The 22,167-nt window shown below is 37.5% G+C and overlaps 1 protein-coding gene across 2 annotated transcripts in view; it reads right to left on the bottom strand.

The window, feature by feature from the left end:
• Positions 1-22,167, bottom strand: part of LOC109578124 (phospholipid-transporting ATPase ABCA3-like) — a 269,893-nt gene that overhangs the window by 177,434 nt on the left and 70,292 nt on the right. For both annotated transcript variants that reach the window (XM_019987123.2, XM_070779771.1), the window contains exons 7-9: positions 18,637-18,753; positions 18,201-18,318; positions 16,297-16,470 (exon numbers count right to left, since the gene is read on the bottom strand). In XM_019987123.2, the coding sequence (XP_019842682.2) occupies positions 16,297-16,470; positions 18,201-18,318; positions 18,637-18,753 (409 nt within the window). The remainder of the gene's footprint in view (positions 1-16,296; positions 16,471-18,200; positions 18,319-18,636; positions 18,754-22,167) is intronic.

Here is a 22,167-nt window from a genome sequence, read left to right as displayed (position 1 = left end):
GGACAGAAAGCTTTCCTTAGAGACCAAGAACAAAATAAGCATGTCCACTCTTCCACTTCTATTCAACACCATATTTGATATTATATTGATGAAAATAAGGCAAGATAAAGAAATAAAAGGCAACCTCATTGGATATAAAGTAGAAAAATTCTTTACTCACAGATCTCATGTACAGAAAATCCAAAAGTTTCCATGAAAAAAAGAAATGTTAGAGCTAATAAGCATTCAACAAAATTTCAGGATACAAAGCCAACATACAATAATCAGTGGTATATCTACAAATCAGTAATAATCAAAAAGGAAATGAAGAAAACCAAGGAATCCCTCCAAAAACCAAAAAGCACCCCAAAATCAGACAAGACACTGATGCTGATGCTATCAGCATCAGTGTCTTGTCTGATATATATAGGCATATATATCCACCTGCAATGCAGGAGACCCAGGTTCAATCCCTGGGTTGGGAAGATCCTCTGGAGAAGGCAAAGGCTACCCACTCCAGTATTCTGGCCTGGAGAATTCCATGGATTGTATAGCCTTGGGGTTGCAAAGCGTGGAACACGACTGAACAGCTTACACTTTCACTATTGCATTGAACCTAATACCTTTTAGGTATTAACAAAATACTCTTCCAATCCCTGAACACAGGATGTTTTCCTACTTACCTATGTCTTCTTTAATTTCTTTCAGCAATGTTTTGTAACAGTCAGTATACATGTTGCACTTCTTGTTTAAATATATTCATAAGCATTTTATTCTTTTAATTCTAATGTAAATGGAATGATTTTCTTCATTTCCTTTTTGATTATTACAGATTTGTAGATATACCACTGATTATTGTATGTTGGCTTTGTATCCTGAAACTTTGTTGAATCTGTTTATTAGCTCTAACATTTTTTGAAATATCAATAGCACTTTTTGCAGAAATAAAAAAGCTAAACTGTAAAATTTACACAGAATTGCAAAGGACCTTGAATAGCCAAAACAGTCTTGATAAAGAACTAGATTAGAAGACTTATACTTCTCAATTTCAAAACTACCAAATTGTGTGGTACTAGCAAAGAATAGATATATAGAAGAATATAATACAATTGTGAGTAATGGTGAATTTATTTTTTACAAGTTTCTATGAAAAATTGGGAACAAAGTCTCTTTTCCATTAGTACTGTTGAGATAACTGGATATTCACATGCAAGTTGAACTCAACTTGCAATATGTAAAAAAAGTAACTTAGATTGAAAAATTCAACCTAATAGCTAAAACTATTTTTTAAAAACTGTTACAAAAAACACAGGGGCAGATTCTCATGACTTTCAACTTGGCAAACAGACAATACCAAAACATACACAATGAAAAAAGAGATAAATTGAATGTGATAAAAAATATAAACCTTTATCTATGAAAAAGTACTATCAAGAAAGTGAAAATACAACCTGCAAAATAGATGAAAATATCATATATATAATAAAGGGCTTGTATCTAGGATATATAAAATTCTTACAACTGAACAAAATAAACTGACTTTAAAATGGGTAAAGGAGTTGTACCAATGTGCAATAATTCTTCAAAGAAGTTATACCATTGTGCAATAACCACAAGAAAAGATGCTCAGTATCATTAGTCACTGTTCACTAAGGTCTAACTCTTTGTGACCTCATGGACTATAGCATGCCAGGCTCCTCTGTCCTCAACTATCTCCCAGAGTTTGTTCAGTCACATGCCTATTAAATCAGTGATACTAACTAACCATCTTATCCTCCACAGCCCCTTTCTCCTTTTGCCTTCAATATTCCCCAACATCAGGGTATTTTGCAATGAGTTGGCTATTCTAATCAGGTGGCTTAAGTATTGGAGCTTCAGCTTCAGCAACAGTCCTTGCAATGAATATTCAGGGTTGATTTCTTTTAGTCCAAGGGAATCTCAAGACTCTTCCACAGCACCACAATTCAAAAGCATCAGTTCTTTGGCCCTCAGACTTCTTTATGGTCCAACTCTCACATCTGTACATGACTCCTGGGAAAACCATAGCTTTGACTATACTGAACTTTGTCAGCAAAGTGATGTCTCTGCTTTTTAATACGGTGTCTGTGTGCATGCGAAATTGCTCAGTCTTGTCCGACTCTTTGTGACCCTGAACTGTAGCTCATGAAGCTCCTCTGTCCATGGGATTCTCCAGGCAAGAATAAAGAATACTGGAGTGGGTTGTCATGTCCTCCTCCAGGGAATCTTCCAGCCCAGGGATTGAATCTCTTATGTCTTCTGCATTGGCAGGAGGGTTCTTTATCACTAATGCCACCTGGGAATCCCAATACGCTGTCTAGGTTTTTATTTTCATATCTTTCCTTTCAAGGAGCAAGCATATTTTAATTTCATGGCTGCAGTCACCATCCACAGTGATTTTAGAGCCCAACAAAATAAAATCTGTCACTGCTCCCACTTTCTCCCCTTGTATTTGCAATGAAGCGATGGGACTGGAAGCCATAATTTTTAATATGGAGTTTCAAGCCAGTCTTTTCATTCTCTTCTTTCACCTCCATCAAGAGGCTGTTAAGTTCCTTTTCCCTTTCTGCCATTAAAGTGGTATCATCTGCATATCTGAGGTTGTTGATATTTCTCCCTGCAAACTTGATTCCAGGTTGTGATTTATCCAGCCTGGCATTTTTGCATGGTGCTCTCTGCATAGAAGTTGAATAAGCAGGGTGACAATATACAGACTTGACGTGCTCCTTTCCCAGTTTGGAACCAATCAGTTATTCCATGTCCAGTTCTAACTTGCTTCTTGACCTGCATACAGATTTCTCAGGAGTCGGGTAAGGTGGTTTGGTATTGCTATCTCTTTAAGAATTTTCCACAGCTTTTTGTGATCTACAGAGTCAAGGCTTTGTGTGGTCAGTGAAGCAGAAGCAGATGTTTTTTTGAAACTCTCTTCATGATCCAATGAATGTTGGCAATTTGATTTCTAGTTCCTCTGCCTCTTTGAAACTCTGTACATCTGGAAGTTCTCAGTGCACGTACTACCGAAGCCTCGCTTGAAGGATTTTAGGCATAACCTTGCTAGTCTGTAAATGAGTGCAAATGTACAGCAATTGGCATATTTTTTGGCATTGCCCTTTTTTGGGATTGAAATGAAAACTGACCTCTTCCAGTCCTGTGGCCATTCCTGAGTTTCCAAATTTGCTGACATATTGAGTACAGCACTTTAACAGCATCATCTTTTGGATTTTAAACAGTTCAGCTGGAATTCCATCACCTCCACTAGCTTTGTTTGTAGTAATGCTTCTTAAGATCCACTTGACTTCACACTCCAGGATGTCTGGCCTAGGTGAGTGACCACAACATCATAATTATTCGAGTCATTAAGACCTTTCTGATCTTCCCACGTGGCTCAATGGTAAAGAATCCGCCTGCCAATGCAGGAGATATGCCTTTGATCCCTGGGTTAGGAAGATCCCCTGGAGGAGGAAATGAGAGTTGGACCATAAAGAAAGCTGAGTACTGAGGACTTGATGCTTTTGAATTGTGGTGCTGGAGAAGACACTTGAAAATTCCTTGGACAGAAAGGACATCAAACCAGTCAATTCTGAAGAAAATCAATCCTGAATATTCATTGCAAATGCTGATGCTGAAGCTGAAGCTCCAATAATTTGGCCACCTGATGTGAAGAGCCAACTCACTGGAAAAGACCCTGATGCTTGGAAAGATTGAGGGCAGGAGGAGAAGTGGGTGACAGAGGATGAGATGGTTGGATGGTATCACTGCTTCAATGGACATGAGTTTGAGCAAACTTCAAGTGATAGTGAAGGACAGGGAAGCCTAGGGTGCTGCAGTTCATGGGATCGCAAACAGTCAGACAGGACTTAGCTGCTGAACAACAACAGAAGGAGAAGAGGGAGAGAAAGGAACTGAGAAAATATTTGAAGAGATAATCATCAAAAACCTCACTAACATGGGAAAGAAAATACTCAAGGATGAGGAAGTGCTGAGAGTCCCAAGCAGGGTATGCCAAGGAGGAAACTTGCCAAGACACTTAGTAATCAAGTTGACAAAAATTAAAACAAGGAGAAAATATTAAAGGCAACGAGGAAAAGCAACAAGTAACATACAAGAGAATGTTCTTAAGGACATCAGATGATTTTTCAGCACAAACTCTAAAGGCCAGAAGAGAAATATGTAAAGTGGTAAAATGGTAATGTCATCCCAATTTTACAGTTGAGGAAACTGAGGCTTAAACAATTTAGTAAGAGGTATTCAGGAATTAGGGCTTGAAGTATTAATGCTAATTCTCTGATACATTTCTGATACGTTCTCTGAGAAGTTTATTGAACTTCGAAAAAAACAGTCACAAAACTTTGGAGATAAGGAGCATTGATGATTCTTGATGCTGTTAAAGTGTTGCACTCAATATGTCAGCAAATTTGGAAAGGTCAGCAATGGCCACAAGACTGGAAAAGGTCAGTTTTCATTCCAGTACCAAAGAAGAGTAATGCCAAAGAATGTTCAAGCTACCATACAATTGTGCTCATTTCACATGCTATAAAGGTTATGCTCAAAATCCTTCAAGCTAGACTTCAGCAGCACATTAATTGAGAACTTCCATATCTCAATTTATATACAAGCTGTGTTTAGAAAAGGAAGAGGAGCCATAGATCAAATAACCAACATCCACTGGATCATATAAAAAGTAACAGAATTCCAGAAAAACATCTCTTTCTGCTTCACTGACTATATTAAAGCTTTGATTCTGTGGATCACAACAAACTGTGGAAAATTCTTAAAGAGGTGGGAGTATCAGACCACATCTTGAGAAATCTGTAAGCAGGTCAAGAGCCAACAGTTAGAATCTTATAACTGACTGGTTCAAAATTGGAAAGGAGTACAACAAGGCTGTATATTTTCCCACCTTGCTTATTTGTCATATATGTAGATTACATTATGGGAAATGCCAGGATGGGTGAATTACAGGATGGAATCAAGGTTCAGTTCAGTTCAGTCGCTCAGTCGTGTCCGACTCTTTGCGACCCCATGAACCACAGCACGCCAGGCCTCCCTGTCCATCACCAACTCCCAGAGTCCACCCAAATCCATGTCCATTGAGTCGGTGATGCCATCCAACCATCTCATCCTCTGTCGTCCCCTTCTCCTCCTGCCCTCAATCTTTCCCAGCATCAGGGTCTTTTCAAATGGGTCAGTTCTTCGCATCAGGTAGCCAAAATATTGGAGTGGCAGCTTTAGCATCAGTCCTTCCAATGAACACCCAGGACTGATCTCCTTTAAGATGGACTGGTTGGACCTCCTTGCAGTCCAAGGGACTCTCAAGAGTTTTCTCCAATACCACAGTTCAAAAGCATCAATTCTTCAATGCTCAGCTTTCTTTATAGTCCCACTCTCACATCCGTACATGACCACTGGAAAAATCATAGCCTTAACTAGACCAACCTTTGTTGACAAAGTAATGTCTCTGCTTTTCAATATGTTATCGAGGGTGGTCATAACCTTCCTTCCAAGGAGTAAGTGTCTTTTAATTTCATGACTGCAATCATCATCTGCAGTGATTTTGGAGCGCAGAAAAATAAAGTCAGCCATTGTTTCCACTGTTTCCACTGTTTCCCCATCTATTTGCCATCAAGTGATGGGCCTGGATGCCATGATCTTAGTTTTCTGAATGTTGAGCTTTAAGCCAACTTTTTCACTCTCCTCTTTCACTTTCATCAAGAGGCTCTTTAGTTCTTCTTCACTTTCTGTCATAAGGGTGGTTTCATCTATATATCTGAGGTTATTGATATTCCTCCCAGCAATTTTGATTCCAGCTTGTGCTTCCTCCAGCCCAGCATTTCTCATGATGTACTCTGCATATAAGTTACATAAGCAGGGTGACAATATACAGCTTTGATGTACTCCTTTTCCTATTTGGAATAAGTCTGTTGTTCCATGTCCAGTTCTAACTGTTGCTTCCTGACCTGCATACAGGTTTCTCAAGAGGCAGGTCAGGTGGTCTGGTATTTTCATCTCTTTCAGAATTTTCCACAGTTGATTGTGATCCACACAGTCAAAGGCTTTGGCATAGTCAATAAAGCAGAAATAAATGTTTTTCTGGAACTCTCTTGCTTTTTTGATGATCCAACGGATGTTGGCAGTTTGATCTCTGTTTCCTCTACCTTTCCTAAAACCAGCTTGAACATCTGGAATTTTACGGTTCATGTATTGCTGAAGCCTGACTTGAAGAATTTTGAGCATTACGTTACTAGCATGTGAGATGAGTGAAATTGTGAATCAAGGTTGCCAGGAGAAATATCAACAACCTCAGATATGCAGATGATATCACTATAATGGCAGAAAGTGAAGAGAAACTAAATAGTCTCTTGATGAGGGTAAAAGAGAAGAGTGAAAAGTTGGATTGAAACTCAATATTCAAAAAACTAAGATCATGGCATCTGGTCCCATCATTCATGGCAAATAGACGGGGGGAAATTGAAAACAGTGACAGATTTTATTTTCTTAGGCTTCAAAATCATGGCAGATGGTGACTGCAGCCATGAAATTAACAGGCTTGTTCGTTGTAAGGAAAGCTATGACAAATCTAGACAATGTATTAAAAAGCAGACATAATTTGACAACAAAGATCCATATAGTCAAAGCTATGGTTTTTCCAGTAGTCATGTATGGATGTGAGAGTTAGCCTATAAAGAAAGTTGAGTACCAAAGAATGGATGTTTCTGAATTGTTGGGGCAGAGAAGACTCTTGAGAGTCTCTTGGACTGCAAGATCAAACCAGTCAATCCTAAAGGAAATCAAGCCTGAATATTCATTTGGAAGGACTGATGCTGAAGCTTAAATTCCAAAACTTTGGCTATCTGATGTGAAAAGCCAACTCATTGGAAAAGACCTTGATGCTAGGAAAGACTGAAGGCAAAAGGAGAAGGGGTGGTTGGGATGAGATGATTACATAGCATCACCAACTCAATGGGCAAGAATTTGAGCAAATTCCAGGCGATAGTGTAGGACAGAGGAGCCTTCAGTGCATGAAGCTGCAAAGAGTCAGACACAATTTAGTGGCTGAACAACAAAACAACAATATTTCTTAGTCTAATTCTTATCATACGACACTACCATCCCACTGCTGGGCGTACACACTGAGGAAACCAGAACTGAAAGAGACATGCGGACTCCAACGTTCATCACAGCACAGTTTACAGTAACTAGGACATGGAAGCAACCTAGATGTCTATAAGCAGATGAATGGATAAGAAAGCTGTGGTATATATATATGTATAAATACATATACATACACATACATATACATACACACACACACACACACACACACATATATATATACACACACACAATATGGAATATTACTCAGCTATTAAAAAGAATGCATTTAAATTAGTTTGAGAGGTGGATGAAACTGTATCATAGGCTCCACCAACTGGAGTCTATGATACAGAGTGAAGTAAGTCAGAAAGAAAAACACCAATATAGTATATTAACGTGTATATATGGAATTTAGAAAGATGGTAATGACCACCTTATATGTGAGACAGCAAAAGAGACACAGATATAAAGAACAGACTTTTGGACTCTGTGAGAGAAGGCAAGGGTGGGATGATTTGAGAGAATAGCATTGAAACATGTATATTATCATATGTGAAACAGATCACCAGTCCAAGTTCAATGCATGAAACAGGGCACCCAGAGCGGGTGCAATGGGACAACACTGAAGGATGGAATGGGGAGGGAAGTGGGAGGGGTTTCAGGACGGGCAACACATTACACCCATGGCTGATTCATGTCAGTTCAGTTCAGTCGCTCAGTCGTGTCCAACTCTTTGTGACCCCATGAACCGCAGCATGCCAGGCCTCCCTGTCTATCACCAACTCCTGGAGTCCACCCAAAACCATGTCCATTGAGTCGGTGATGCCATCCAACCATCTCATCCTCTGTCGTCCCCTTCTCCTCCTGCCCTCAATCTTTCCCAGCCTCAGGGTCTTTTCAAATGAGTCAGCTCTTCGCATCAGGTGGCCAAAGTATTGGAGTTGCAGCTTCAACATCAGTCCTTCCAATGAACCCAGGACTGATCTCCTTTAGGATGGACTGGTTGAATTTCCTTGTAGTCCAAGGGACTCTCAAGAGTTTTCTCAAACACCACAGTTCAAAAGCATCAATTCTTCGATGCTCAGCTTTCTTTATAGTCCAACTCTCACATCCATACATGACTATTGGAAAAACCATTGCCTTGACTAGATGGACCTTTGTTGACAAAGTAATGTCTCTGCTTTTCAATATGCTATCTAGGTTGGTCATAACTTTCCTTCCAAGGAGTAAGTGTCTTTTAATTTCAAGGCTGCAATCACCATCTGCAGTGATTTTGGAGCCCCCAAAAATAAAGTCTGACACTGTTTCCACTATTTCCCATGAAGTGATGGGACCAGATGCCATGGTCTTAGTTTTATGAATGTTGAGCTTTAAGCCAACTTTTTCACTCTCCTCTTTCACTTTCATCAAGAGGCTCTTTAGTTCTTCACTTTCTGCCATAAGGGTGGTGTCATCTGCATATTTGAGATTATTGATATTTCTCCTGGCAATCTTGATTTCAGTTTGTGCTTCCTCCAGCCCAGCATTTCTCATGATGTATTCTGCATATAAGTTAAATAAGCGGAGTAACAATATACAGCCTTGATGTACTCCTTTTCCTATTTTGGAACCAGTCTGTTGTTCCATGTCCAGTTCTAACTGTTGCTTCCTGACCTGCATACAGATTTCTCAAGAGGCAGGTCAGGTGGTCTGGTATTTTCATCTCTTTCAGAATTTTCCACAGTTGATTGTGATCCACACAGTCAAAGGCTTTGGCATAGTCAATAAAGCAGAAATAAATGTTTTTCTGGAACTCTTTTGCTTTTTCCATGATCCAGTGGGTGTTGGCAATTTGATCTCTGTTTCCTCTGCCTTTTCTAAAACCAGCTTGAACATCTGGAAGTTCACGGTTCACGTACTGCTGAAGCCTGGCTTGGAAAATTTTGAGCATGATTCATGTCACTGTATGGCAAAAACCACTACAATATTGTAAAGTAATTAGCCTCCAACTAAAATAACTATATTAAATAAACAAATTTTTTTAAATGAAGAAATTAGTCTATAGTGGCTTAAACTTATCCAAGGCAGCAAACATCTAGCCTAAGAGCACAACTCCACTGCTCCTAATTCACTTCATTTTAACTACTATTTGACCTTCTCACAAATGATCTGAAGTTTGAATCTTACTTGAAGATTCCACTGTTTAGAATGTGAAAACTTTATATGATTAATAATTATATAATAAATTTAGCTTGTAATTCTTCCAAATATTTCTTTTTGCCGTTAGCACATCTGCATTTTATTGCCTACTGTCTGTGCCTGTTTTTCTTCAGTGTTTCTGGAGTCGTTGTATGTGCTTTATCTAGGTCAACAGTGGCACTGAGAAACATAGATTACAGTTTTCCAGAAGACAAGAGTTACACAACACAATGAGTATTGTGCTATTATTTCATTTAACCCCAATTTCATAGCCAACTAGTATATTTTGAATGTTTAAAACAAAGGATGTGGATTCAACACTGTGTTCTGTTCCTGTTATAAACTGAGGAATTTTAAACAATTCACTTAACCATTCAGTTTCCTTATCTCTTTAAGAAGAATGCTAAAAATAATAATAGCAACAATAATTTTAAATACAGCTAATATTTGCTATTATATACTTTTGTAGATTTTGTTGTAAGAAAATTTAAAAATTCATGCTTAAAAAGTTCTATGGAATGGAAAGCACATTTCAATTTAACTGTCAAAATAGAATGCTGGAAGATGGTGACAAAGACTAGAAAATGATGCATTTGAATATGGTGTTTTCTGTTCAAATGGCAGGTGAGTTATGAGTTAACAGTTTTGTCTACTTTTAAAGGCAAATAAAATCATAGATTATTACAAATCAAAAAACAGCAATGAAAGTGAAAAACCTACTATCAAGAATCCTCTTGCCAACAAGGCTGTCATTCATATTTGATGGAGAAATCAGATCTTTACAAGCAAAACCTAAAATAATTCAGCATTATCAAACCAACTGTATGCTATGCTATGCTATGCTAAGTCACTTCAGTCGTGTCCGACTCTGTGTGACCCCATAGACGGCAACCACCAGGCTCCCCCGTCCCTGGGATTCTCCAGGCAAGAACACTGGAGTGGGTTGCCGTTTCCTTCTCCAATGCATGACAGTGAAAAGTGAAAGCGAAGTCGCTCAGTTGTGTCTGACTCTTAGTGACCCCATGGACTGCAGCCTACCAGGCTCCTCCATCCATGGGATTTTCCAGGCAAGAGTACTGGAGTGAGGTGCCATTGCCTTCTCCGTACCAACTGTATAACAGATGTTAAAGAAAGTTCTCTAGGTGGAAAAGAAAAGGTCACAGCTAGACTACAAATAACAAATATTGGTGAGGATATGAAAAGGGAATTTCAGTACACTGTTGGTGGAAATGTAAATTGGTACACCCTGCATGGAAAACAGTATGGAGGTTCCTCAAAAAACTAAAATGAGAACTACCATATGATCCATCAATGCCACTTATGAGTATATAGCCAAAGAAAACAAAAATGCTAATTTGAAAAGATACACATGCCCCAATGTTTGTAGGAGCATTATTTACAATAGCCAAGCTATGGAAGCAACCTAAGTATCCATTAAAGATGAATAAATAATGGTATACATAATAATACATGTAATGAAATATTAGCCATAAAAAGAATGAAATTTGACCATTTGCTACAACAGGATGGACTGGAGGGTATTATACATAATGAAATAAGTCAGAAAGACAAATGCTGTATGTTATCATTTATATATGGAATCTAAAAACAATCTAATGAGTATACAAAAACAGAAACAGGCTTAAAGAGAAAAAACGTGTGGTTACCAGTGGGGAGAAGGAAGGGGATAGAGGAATAAGGGGTTGGGGTTTAAGAGGTACAAACTATTATGTATAAAATACAGGATACATCAAATAGCACAGTGAATATAGCCACTATTTTATAAAATCTTGGAATGGAATATAATCTATAAAAATATTGAATCATTGTGTTGTACACCTGAAACACATAATATTGTAAATCAACTATACTTCAACATAAAAATAATGATGAAGGAAACTGTGTGTTGAAGGCTATACAGGAACTGTTAGTACTCTCTGTTCAATTTTTTATAAATCTAAAACTGTTCCAACATCCGCTGGATCATTGAAAAAGCAATAGGCCCCAGGTTCATCACCTCATCAGAGCTGAAAATGCATTGCTTTTTATAGCTGAGTAATAGTCCACTCTGTATATGTAACACAACTTCCTTATCCATCCATTGCCAATGGATATCTAGGTTGCTTCCATGCCCTAGCTATTGTAAATAGTGCTGCAATGACCACTGGGGTACATGTGTCTCTTTCAATTCTGGTTTCCTCAGGGTGTATGCCCAGCAGTGGAATTACTAGGTTGTATGGCAGTTCTATTCCCAGTTTTTTAAGGAATCTTCACATTGTTCTCCATAGTGGCTGTACCAGTTTGCATTCCCACCAACAATGTAAGAGGGTCCCCCTTTCTGCACACCCTCTCCAGCATTTGTTGTTTATAAACTTTTTGATGATAGCCATTCTGACTCGTGTGAGATGATACCTCATTGCAGTTTTTATTTACATTTCTATAATGATGAGATGTTGAGCCTCTTTTCATGTGTTTGTTAGCCATCTGTATATCTTCTTTGGAGAAATGTTTGTTTAGTTCTTTTGCCCATGTCTTGACTGGGTTGTTTGCTTTTCTGGTATTGAGCTGCTTGAGCTCCTTGTATAGTTTGGAGATTAAGTCTTTGCTATTATTTTCTCCCATTCTGAGGGTTGTCTTTTCACCTTGCTTAAAATTTCTTCATTGTACAAAATATTTTAGTTTAATTAGGTCCTATTTGTTTTTGTTTTTATTTCCATTATTCTGGGAGGTGGTCATAGAGGATCTTGCTGTGATTTATGTCAGAGAGTGGTCTGCTTATGTTTTCCTCTGAGAGTTTCATATTTTCTGGTCTTGCATTTAGGTCTTTAATCCATTTTGAGTTTATTTTTGTGTATGGTATTAGAAAGTGTTCTAGTTTCATTCTTTCACATGTAGTTGACCAGTTTTCCCAGCCCCACTTGTTGAAGAGACTGTCTTTTCTCCATTATATATTTTTGCCTCCTTTCAAATATAAGGTGTCCATAGGTGAGTGGATTTATCTCTGGGCTTTCGATTTGGTTCCACTGATCTATATTTCTGTCTTTCTGCCAGTAACATACTGTCTTGATGACTGTAGCTTTGTAGTATAGTCTGAAGTCAGGAAGGTTAATTCCTCTAGTTCCATTCTTATTTCTCAAGATTGCTTTGACTATTCAGAGTCTTTTGTGCTTTTATATAAATTGTGAAATTATTTGTTCTAGTTCTGTGTAAAATACCATTGTTAGTTTGATAGCTTTTGCATTGAATCTATGATTGCTTTGGGTATTATATTCATTTTCACTATACTGATTATTCCAATCCATGAACATGGTATATTTTTCCATCTGTTTGTGTCATCTTTGATTTTTTCATATAATATAATCAATGTTTTATAGTTTTCTGGTCTTTTGTTCCTTTAGGTAAATTTATTCCTAAATATTTTATTCCTTTCATTGCAATGTTGAATGGGATTCATTCCTTAGTTTTTCTTTATATTTTTCATTGTTAGTGTATAGGAATGCAAGGGATTTCTGTGTATTAGTTTTATATCCTGCAACTTTACTATATTCATTGTTTAGGTCTAGTAATTTTCTGGTGGCATTTTTAGGGTTTTCTAGATAGAGGATCATGTCATCTGCAAACAATAAGAGATTCTTCTTTTCCAACCTGGATTCCTTTTATTTCCTTTTTTTCTCTAATTTCTGTGGCTAAGGCTTCCAGAACTACGTTGAATAGTAGTGGTGAGAGTGGATACCCTTGTCTTGTTCCTGATTGTAGAGGAAATGCTTTCAGTTTTTCACCATTGAGGATAATGTTTGCTGTGGATCTGTCGTATGTGGCTTTTATTATGTTGAGGTATGTCCCTTCTCTGCCTGCTTTCTGGTATATCATAAATGGGTGTTGAATTTTGTCAAAGGCTTTATCTGCATCAATTGAGATAATCATATGGCTTTTATCTTTCAATTTGTTAATATGGTGTATCATGTTGATTGATTTATGAATACTGAAGAATCTTTGCATCTCTAGAATAAAGCACACCTGATCATGATGTATAGTCTTTTTAATATGTTGTTGGATTCTGTTTGCTAGAATTTTGTTGAGGATTTTTGCATCTATGTTCATTAATGATATTGCCGTGCAGTTTTTTTTTTTGTGTGTGTGTGTGGCATCTTTGGTTTTGGTATCAGGATGATGGTGGCCTCATAGAATGAGTTCAGAATGGGGGAAAATAATAGCAAATGAAACAAATAACAAATAATTAATTTCCAGAATATACAAACAACTCATGAAGCTCAATACTAGAAAAATAAACCACCCAATCAAAAATTGGCAAAAGAACTAAACAGACATTTCTCCAAAGAAGACATGCTAATAAACACATGAAAAGATGCTGAATTTCACTCATTTTTAGAGAAATTCAAATCAGAACCACAATGAGGTATCATCTTGAATGGCCATCATCAAAGAGTCTACAAACCATAAATGCTGGAGAAGGTGTTGAGAAAAGGGAACACTCTTGCACTGTTGATGGGAATGCAAACTAGTACAACCACTATGGAGAAAAGTGTGGAGATTCCTTTAAAAACTGGGACTAGAACTGTAATATGACCTAGCAATCTCACTGCTGGGCAGACACCTTGAGGAAACCAGAAGTGAAAGAGACGCATGTACCCCAATGTTTATTGCAGCACTATTTATAATAACTAGGACATGGAAGCAACCTAGATGTCCATTGGCAGATGAATGGATAAGGAAGTTGTGGTACATATACACAGTGAAATATTACTCTGCTATAAAAAAGAACACATTTGAGTCAGTTCTAATGAGGTTGATGAAACTGTAGCCTGTTATACAGAGTGAAGCAAGTCAGAAAGAGAAATACAAATACTGCATATTAATGCATATATATGGAATTTATAAAGATGGTACCAACGACCCAATGTGCAGAGCAGCAAAGCAGATACAAATATAAAGAACAGACTCTTGATCTCAGTAGGAGAAGGTGAGGGTGGGATAATTTGAGAGAATAGCATTGAAACATGTATTTTACCATATGTAAAATAGATTACCAAAGACGTTCAATGCATGAGACAGGATACCCAAAGCCAGAGCTCTGCAACTACTCAGATGGATAGGTTGGGGAGGGAACTGGGAGGGGGTTCAGAATAGGGAGACACACATATACACATGGCTGACTCATGTTGATGTATGGCAAAAATCATCACAATATTGTAACTTTCCTCCAATTAAAATAAATAAATTAATTTTTAAAAATATTGTAAATCTCCTAAATGTTCATGCATAGTTGATTGTTTGAATGAACTATGCCACATCCACACCATGTATCTGTAAAAAACAATAAATATATCTGTGTTCATAGGGAAAGATTTCTAGAATATATTGTTGGCTGAAGAAAAGCACATTGTAAATGTGTATACATTACACCAATAATTTTACTTAATGGTGAGATAAATATGAAAATATACAGTATTGTTAATCTTCTTAGAATATAAATCACAGAGAAGATAAAACAGAAATAAATAAGACTTACCTACAAGGGAGCAAAGTACTGGTATGGGGAGGGAATGATTTTTATCTGAGTATACTTTATTTTTGGAGAAGGAAATGGCAACCCACTCCAGTGTTCTTGCCTGGAGAATCCCAAGGATGGAGGAGCCTGGTGGGCTGCCGTCTATGGGGTCGCACAGAGTCGGACACGACTGACGCGACTTAGTAGTAGTAGTAGTAGTAGTAGTATACTTTATTTTCTAGGATTTTACTTTTAAACATCTGTGTTAATATCTGCATATTTAGAAATTTATATTAAATAAGCAATGATGGTGAGATTAAAAATTTGGCAGAAACAGATGTACATATCCATATTTCAAAAGAATAACATAACCACACTAAAAGTAATACTTCCCTGGTAACTCAGATGGTAAAGAATCTGCCTGCAATGCAGGAGACCCAGGTTCAATCCGTGGGTCGGGAAGGTCACCTGGAGAAGAAAATGGCAACCCACTCCAGGATTCTTGCCTGGAGAATCCCATGAACAGAGGAGCCTGGTGGACTATAGTACATGGGGTTGCAAAGAGTCAGACACAACTGAGCCACTGAAAGTAATAAGAAATACTAATCTAAATAATTTTTGGACACAGTACTTTGACTACCTAGACTCAGATTAAATGTAAAAAGATTTGCAAGCAATCACCCTACTTAAAATATTAGTTCTTTACAGTGGAGTAGATCAACATTTCTGTAAGCATTTATGAATATTGCAAAATTAAGCAACTTAGTAGTTATTCTGACAATGGTGGGGGTCAGATTTCTCATGGTTGGAAAGGGAAATAAATACAAGAAACTGAAAAAGGTAGGAAGAACTTATTTTGGTAGGAAGAACTGCATGACTTGTGGGGTATTAGTTCCCCAAATAGGTATTGAATCAGGCCCTCAGCAGTGAAAATGCAGAGTCCATACTACTGAACTGCCAGGAAATTGATATTAAATTGAAACTAGATGTAACAGTGTGAACTCATATATTTTAATATATGGATATTGAACAGAATGTCTTCAGCTTTGGTGCTATTGACATTTGGAGCTAGGTAATTATATCAGCAGCAGTCCTGTACTTTGTGGGATGTTTAATAGCATCTCTGACTGCTACCCACTGATATCAGTAGCAATCCTCCACCAGTTATGACAATTAGAAACCAGAAATATCCCTGAACATTGTCAACATTCCCTAGGTAGCAAAATTTTCCCCCAGATAGGTCACTGATATAAAGGCATGAAAACAAACAAATAAACATTTGTATATACATTTACATGTACATATTTCATGTATAAATTTATATATACTGTATACATATATAGTATATAAATATCATTTTTATGATAAAAATAGTACACACCAGTAAAAATATTTAAGAGACACTAAAGTTCCTTTTACCCATTTTCCACTTACTATACTGCCAATCCCAGATCACCTACATTTTCTTCCTAGGAATCAAATCATCAAAGTAAATCTTTTATAAAGAAAAAACCCACCCTTTATTTCCAACTTGCTTATAGTAGTAATCCCCAAAGCTACTGCAATATTTGAAAGGAGACAGGAAGCCAGCTTCCCCGTGCGGCTCAACATTCCATACATGGTGATGACCACTACAAATGGAAAGAAGGTAAGGAAAAAGAGGAAACCTCCAATAGAAACAGCCAATGAAGCTGAAAGGTAAGATGGAAAACATGGTCAGTACATAACATACAAAATTTTGCAGTAGAAATACCCCTATTTTACTACAAAAGAGCTCTAAAATGTAAACTCTAGAAGAGGAATTTTCTGCCTTGTTCACCACTGTGTTACCAGTGTTGTTCACTACTGTATCATCAGCATTTAAGCAGTGCTTAACAGAGAGTAGTTGTTTAATAAATACTTTGCTTGCTTGCTTGAATGAATAGATGAGTAGCATGAGGAAGGAACTTTTCTGGAATTTGCTCTTTCTTATACAATGATGTGGATATTTACTTATTTAAAGAAGAATTGATCCTTATATTTATAAAATCTTGCCTTTTTATTTTTTATTTATGACCACTTAGCTTAATAACCTCTAGAAGTACAACATCCCTCATAACATCATAAGAATATACCTACCTAATTACCATTTATTTTGGAATTTTTGAAACGGAAAAGCTTTAGTCACTTTCTAAATACTCTCAGTCTTATATTTCAAAATTTTACTTATTATATTTTATAAAAATACATTAAAAAGACTGACAACAAAATCATCAAAGAGAGTCATCTGGGTGTTTGTATTATGAAAAATGAAAGCTAGTTGCTCAGTCGTGTCTGACTCTTTGCGATCCCATGGACTCTAGTCTGCCCGGCTCCTCTGTCCATGGAATTCCCCAGGCAAGAGTACTGGAATGGCTCACCATTTCCTTCTCCAGGGGATCTTTCCGATCCAGGGATATACTTGTTTTAGGCAAGTAAGTCATTCATTGACATTTGCCTACTTTATGTTACCCTTTGGCATGTCACATTTAAGCAACACACACCAGTATTCCTGCCTGGGGAATCCCATGGACAGAGACTCCTGGCAGGCTACAGAGTGTGGGGTGGCAAAAGTCAGAGACAACTTAGTGACTAAGCCACTGCCACTATCTTCAGGCTTACTTTGACATAATTCTCTCCACTCATAGCTCTCCTGTGCTCTGTGGTAGAGGGTAGTTATTTTGCTCTATTTTGTAAGAACAAGCCAACAGGTGTTGCTGCTAAAAACAATAAAAATACAAATTTCTCTACCATAAAACATTTGCTTCATGGTACTTGTGCCCTATATGGTTGAAAGAAGGCAATATTTTAATTGTTTAGCATATAAGATAGATATAAAAGCCAAAAAATGGTGAAGGTTTGTTTTCTGAAAAACAAAATTTACTTATTTTTAAAATAAATAATAGAAAATGGCCACAGGAGAAGCAATTCTACAAATTCCCTAACTGGGCTAGTTTGAATTTGTTCACTCACACATCCCTCTTGTAAGTGAGAACAGGGCAGAAAATTCTCTCTCTTTTTTTTTTTTTTTGGTATATTTGATAATGTTCCAGGTATGTGATAAGTGATCCAAAGACTTCACTGAGTGAGTGATGAATAAATAAATGCTTTCACATGACCGTATTTTAGTTTATATCCTCTTGTCACATGTGATCTTATGTTGATTTTTATTCTCTTTTCCCATGCATCCTATGCTATTAATATAGTAATTTTCACCAATTTTTGCCCTTCCTCTCAAATCATTTCACGTTTATATGACATGTATATTTTTAGACAAATTTAGAATGCAAGCAGAGGCTCTATATGAAGTGGCAACTAAAACTTAGAAGAAACTACCATATAAAATCCTCTTTTAGTCAATTGAAACAGTTAAAATGTTTCACGGAAGGAGCCTTGTACTCACTTTTATCGAAGAATGTGGTAATCAGAAAGCCGAAGGTTATGGTGGCCACGACAAAACACAGGAAAAAGACAAAGATGAGGGATGGGTCGCTGTTTTGGAGGACAACTACAGGTACGATCTACAATACAATTGTGAAGCCAGTTTAGTCACACTGGAAGCGATGTCACAGGAAAACAAGGGGGTGAAATAAAACAGCCTTAAAACATTTCCGTACCTCCAAGTGAAATGGCAACATTTAACTAAATAACTCAGTTCCCACAGAAAGGATCAATGGTTTGTGTCTGCTGATAGACTGAGCAGCTTCTGAATTCCCCAGAGGGTCAATGATAAACACATCTATTCTTTTGCAACCTAAAACCCATGCAGCTCCCACCCACAATTATTTTATCCCTCTCAAAGTGTCCCTGCAGCGTGATGCATTCAAATAGATACTTGCCTTGACAAATAAAACCACGCACAGTATACAGACGATAATTAAAAACATCAGAAGGAACGTGACAAAATAAGATGCCCAGAGCATACCATTACTGAGCCCTATCATGAACTGGTACTCCTGTGGGAGAGTCAACACAGAACAAATACCGTGAAAGTGATATTTTCAAAATACACTCACAAACATTATCTGACTTAATCCTCATAAAAACTTACATAGGTTAAATATCATCATTGTCATTCTGCAAAGAAACCAAGTCTCAGAATAGTCAAATGACCCGATCACAATCATTTAACCTAGTGAATGTCAATGCTGTGATTTCCAAACTGGAATTTTGAGTAACTTACCAGTTATGGTTCTAATCTAAGAAACAGTTAATTAGAAATTGAAAACATAAAATCTAGGATTACTTTTCTCGTTATGATGTTCTGCCTCAGGACATAATGGGAGAAAGTAAATAACTTTTAATATTATTATAGATGAAAGCAGGGAAAACTACAGCCCATGGGCCAAATCCAGTCTGCCTCATAATTTTTGTAAATAAAGTTTTGTTGACACATAGCCATTCTCATTCACTTCTGTATTGTCTGTGGCTGTTTTCATTCTACAACAGTAGAGTTGATAGTTGTGAAATGGTTTGCAGAACCTAAAATATTATACTGTCTTATACAGGAAAAGTTTGCAAATCTCTAATTTAAACCAAACCCCTCCAATTTTACAGATCAGAAAACAAGACCCAGAGAGGGTAAGTTGCTTTTACAAATTTATACAGCAGCAAACTCCCCTGCTCTGTGCTCCTCCTGTTCTATCATGCTGCTGCTTCTTATTTCAGAGGCTACTTTTCCCTGGACAAGCACAGACTGGAGACAGACTCCCTGTGTTTGAATCCTGACTTGCCACTTGGCAATAAAAAGACCTTAAGCCAGCTCCTTTACCTCTCTCTGCCTCAGTGTCCTCATTTATGAATACTAGAATTTGAATAAAACTATGAGCAAGAAAGAGTTCACAGTTTTAGCAATGAGTTTGATAAACTATAATTCATCAGAAGTCAATGGATACAGACATTTGATATTTCAAGTTTTAACAAAGGCAGATCAAAATTTTGTTACAAGATGATCTTTTTAATTTAAACGGCTATTTAACAAAGCAAAATTAGTGGTACTAGTTTCCAGAGGTGATTAAAAACAGATGTTTCCTACTATATTTGATTGCTTTCCAATGTCCTTGCAGTGAATTAAGGTACATTTTATTATGCAAAGGAACCATATAAGGAAATAAAGTATTAATTAAGAGATTGGAAAACTTTAAAATAACAGATTTACTAAGAATTGGTGACAAAATAGTCCTTTGAAGCAAGATTCAACAAAAAATCAAAACGAGAAAGTTGACAGTGAAGTAATATACACGACACCAAAAACTCACAGGTAGGCAAACTTTAGTGTGGAGATGTGTAGTGTCCACATGCACACACTGAGAGAAAGAAAAAGAAGGAGAAAAATACACTAAATCTGAAAAGATTTTGCATCTGGGTGAGTAACCCAGGGATTTATGACGGAGAGTCATGTTTTCCATGTCATTTTGGTTTTTATTAACCATGCACTGTAATAGCCATGATATTTTAAAAGAGAAATAATTTGGAATTCAGTGCCTGTATTTTCAACCAGTAAGGTATTGAAACTGACTAAAATAGCAGCTGGGCTTCCCTGGTGACTCAGTGGTAAAGAATCTGCCTGCCAATGCAGGAGATGTGGGTTCCATCCCTGGGTTGGGAAGATCCCCTGAAGAAGGAAATGGCAACCCAATCCCGTGGACGGAGGAGACTGGTGGGCTACAGTCTATGGGGTCACAAAAGAGTCAAACACAACTTAGTGAGTACACAACAACAAAGTAGCAGGTAAGGCAACAACTAGCCGAGATAGGAGGACACTGTCTCTACTGTTCCCTCGTACAAGATATCTAATACAAAACAAAACATTCAGAGAAATGGAGTGCTTCCCCTTCTGAGCTGCTGCTGCTGCTGTAGCCGCTGAGTCGCTTCAGTCGTGTCCGACTCTGTGCGACCCCATAGACGGCAGCCCACCAGGCTCCCCCTTCCCTGGGATTCTCCAGGCAAGAACACTGGAGTGGGTTGCCATTTCCTTCTCCAATGCATGAAAGTGAAAAGTGAAAGTGAAGTCGCGCAGTCGTGCCCGACTCTGTGCGACCCCATGGACTGCAGCCCACCAGGCTCCTCTGTCCATGGGATTTGCCAGACAAGAGTATCGGAGTGGGGTGCCATTGCCTTCTGGGGCAAATGGGACCAGATTTACCCTCCAGCTAGAAACAAAGAGAGAGAGAGAATATGGAATAATACAGCCATAGAAAAGAAGGAACTCTTGCATTTACAACAACATGAATGGGCTTTGAGGATGTTATGCCTAGGGAAATGAGTCAGGTAGAGAAAGTTAAACACTGTATGATATCACTTGCATGTGAAATCTGAGAAAAAATCTTATATTAAATGTCAAGAACAGATTGGTGTTTGCCAGAGGTTTGTGGCGGGGATGAAGGTGGTTAACAGTTACAAATTTCCAGTTACAAGATAAATATGTTCTGGGAATTAATGCATAGCACAATGATAACAGTTAACAATACAGTATTGTATATTGAGAGTTGCTAAGAAAGCAATCTCAAAAAGTTCTCACCACACACACACAAATTGTATTAATATGTGGTGATGGATATTACCTAAATTCATTGAGGTAATCATTTCACAAGGCATGCATATATTAAATCATTATGTTGTATACCTAAAACAAATACAAATGTTATATATCAATTACATTTCAATTAAAAATAAAAATGATTGATGTAAAGTGACAGTTAATTTTTAAGACATCTTGATTTCCAAGACCTGGCGATAAAGGACAGTAATCCCTAAGAGGAGAGAAACATTGAGATAAGCCCTATGCTCACCCAGCTAGTTGCTAACTAGTTGCCCGGCTAACTGGAGTGAGAATCCAGCAATGTCCCTGACAGGAGAAGATAGGGCTGGGAATCCAGAGAGGACAAAGTGGCTGAAGTTTGCATAGCCAAATTAACGGGGTTAATCAGAGACAGATTTCCAGAGATCTTTGGAAGGTGCTCTTATAGAAGACTTCTTAGTATTCACCAGCATATATGTGTGAGGAATGTCCCAGGGTAGTGAAAAGAACCATTTTAAGGACTTAGAGAGAAAAATATCTAGAGCTCACATTTGCCTAGAAATATTTCTTGTTTTCCCCAAAGAGTAAAACCACATAATTTATAGGTCACAGGTAGACTATCTATAAGGATTTTGTGTTAATACTGAGCCAAATTTAGCCGTAGACCTGCATTTCTTAACCTCAGTACTACTGGAAACATATTCAATGCAAAATATTGTCCTAAGTGCCTCATATACATCGGGATTTCTCACTTAGTGGTATTTCTATTTTGGAGTAATTCCTCATTGTGCATTATAGAATGTTTAACAGCACCCTTGGCCTCAGCTTACTAGGTGCCAGTAGCAATAGT

The sequence above is a fragment of the Bos indicus genome, chromosome 25, assembly GCF_029378745.1.
Source record: "Bos indicus isolate NIAB-ARS_2022 breed Sahiwal x Tharparkar chromosome 25, NIAB-ARS_B.indTharparkar_mat_pri_1.0, whole genome shotgun sequence".
NCBI classification, from domain to species: domain Eukaryota; kingdom Metazoa; phylum Chordata; class Mammalia; order Artiodactyla; family Bovidae; genus Bos; species Bos indicus.
This window is presented reverse-complemented; position numbering and strand designations above follow the sequence as displayed.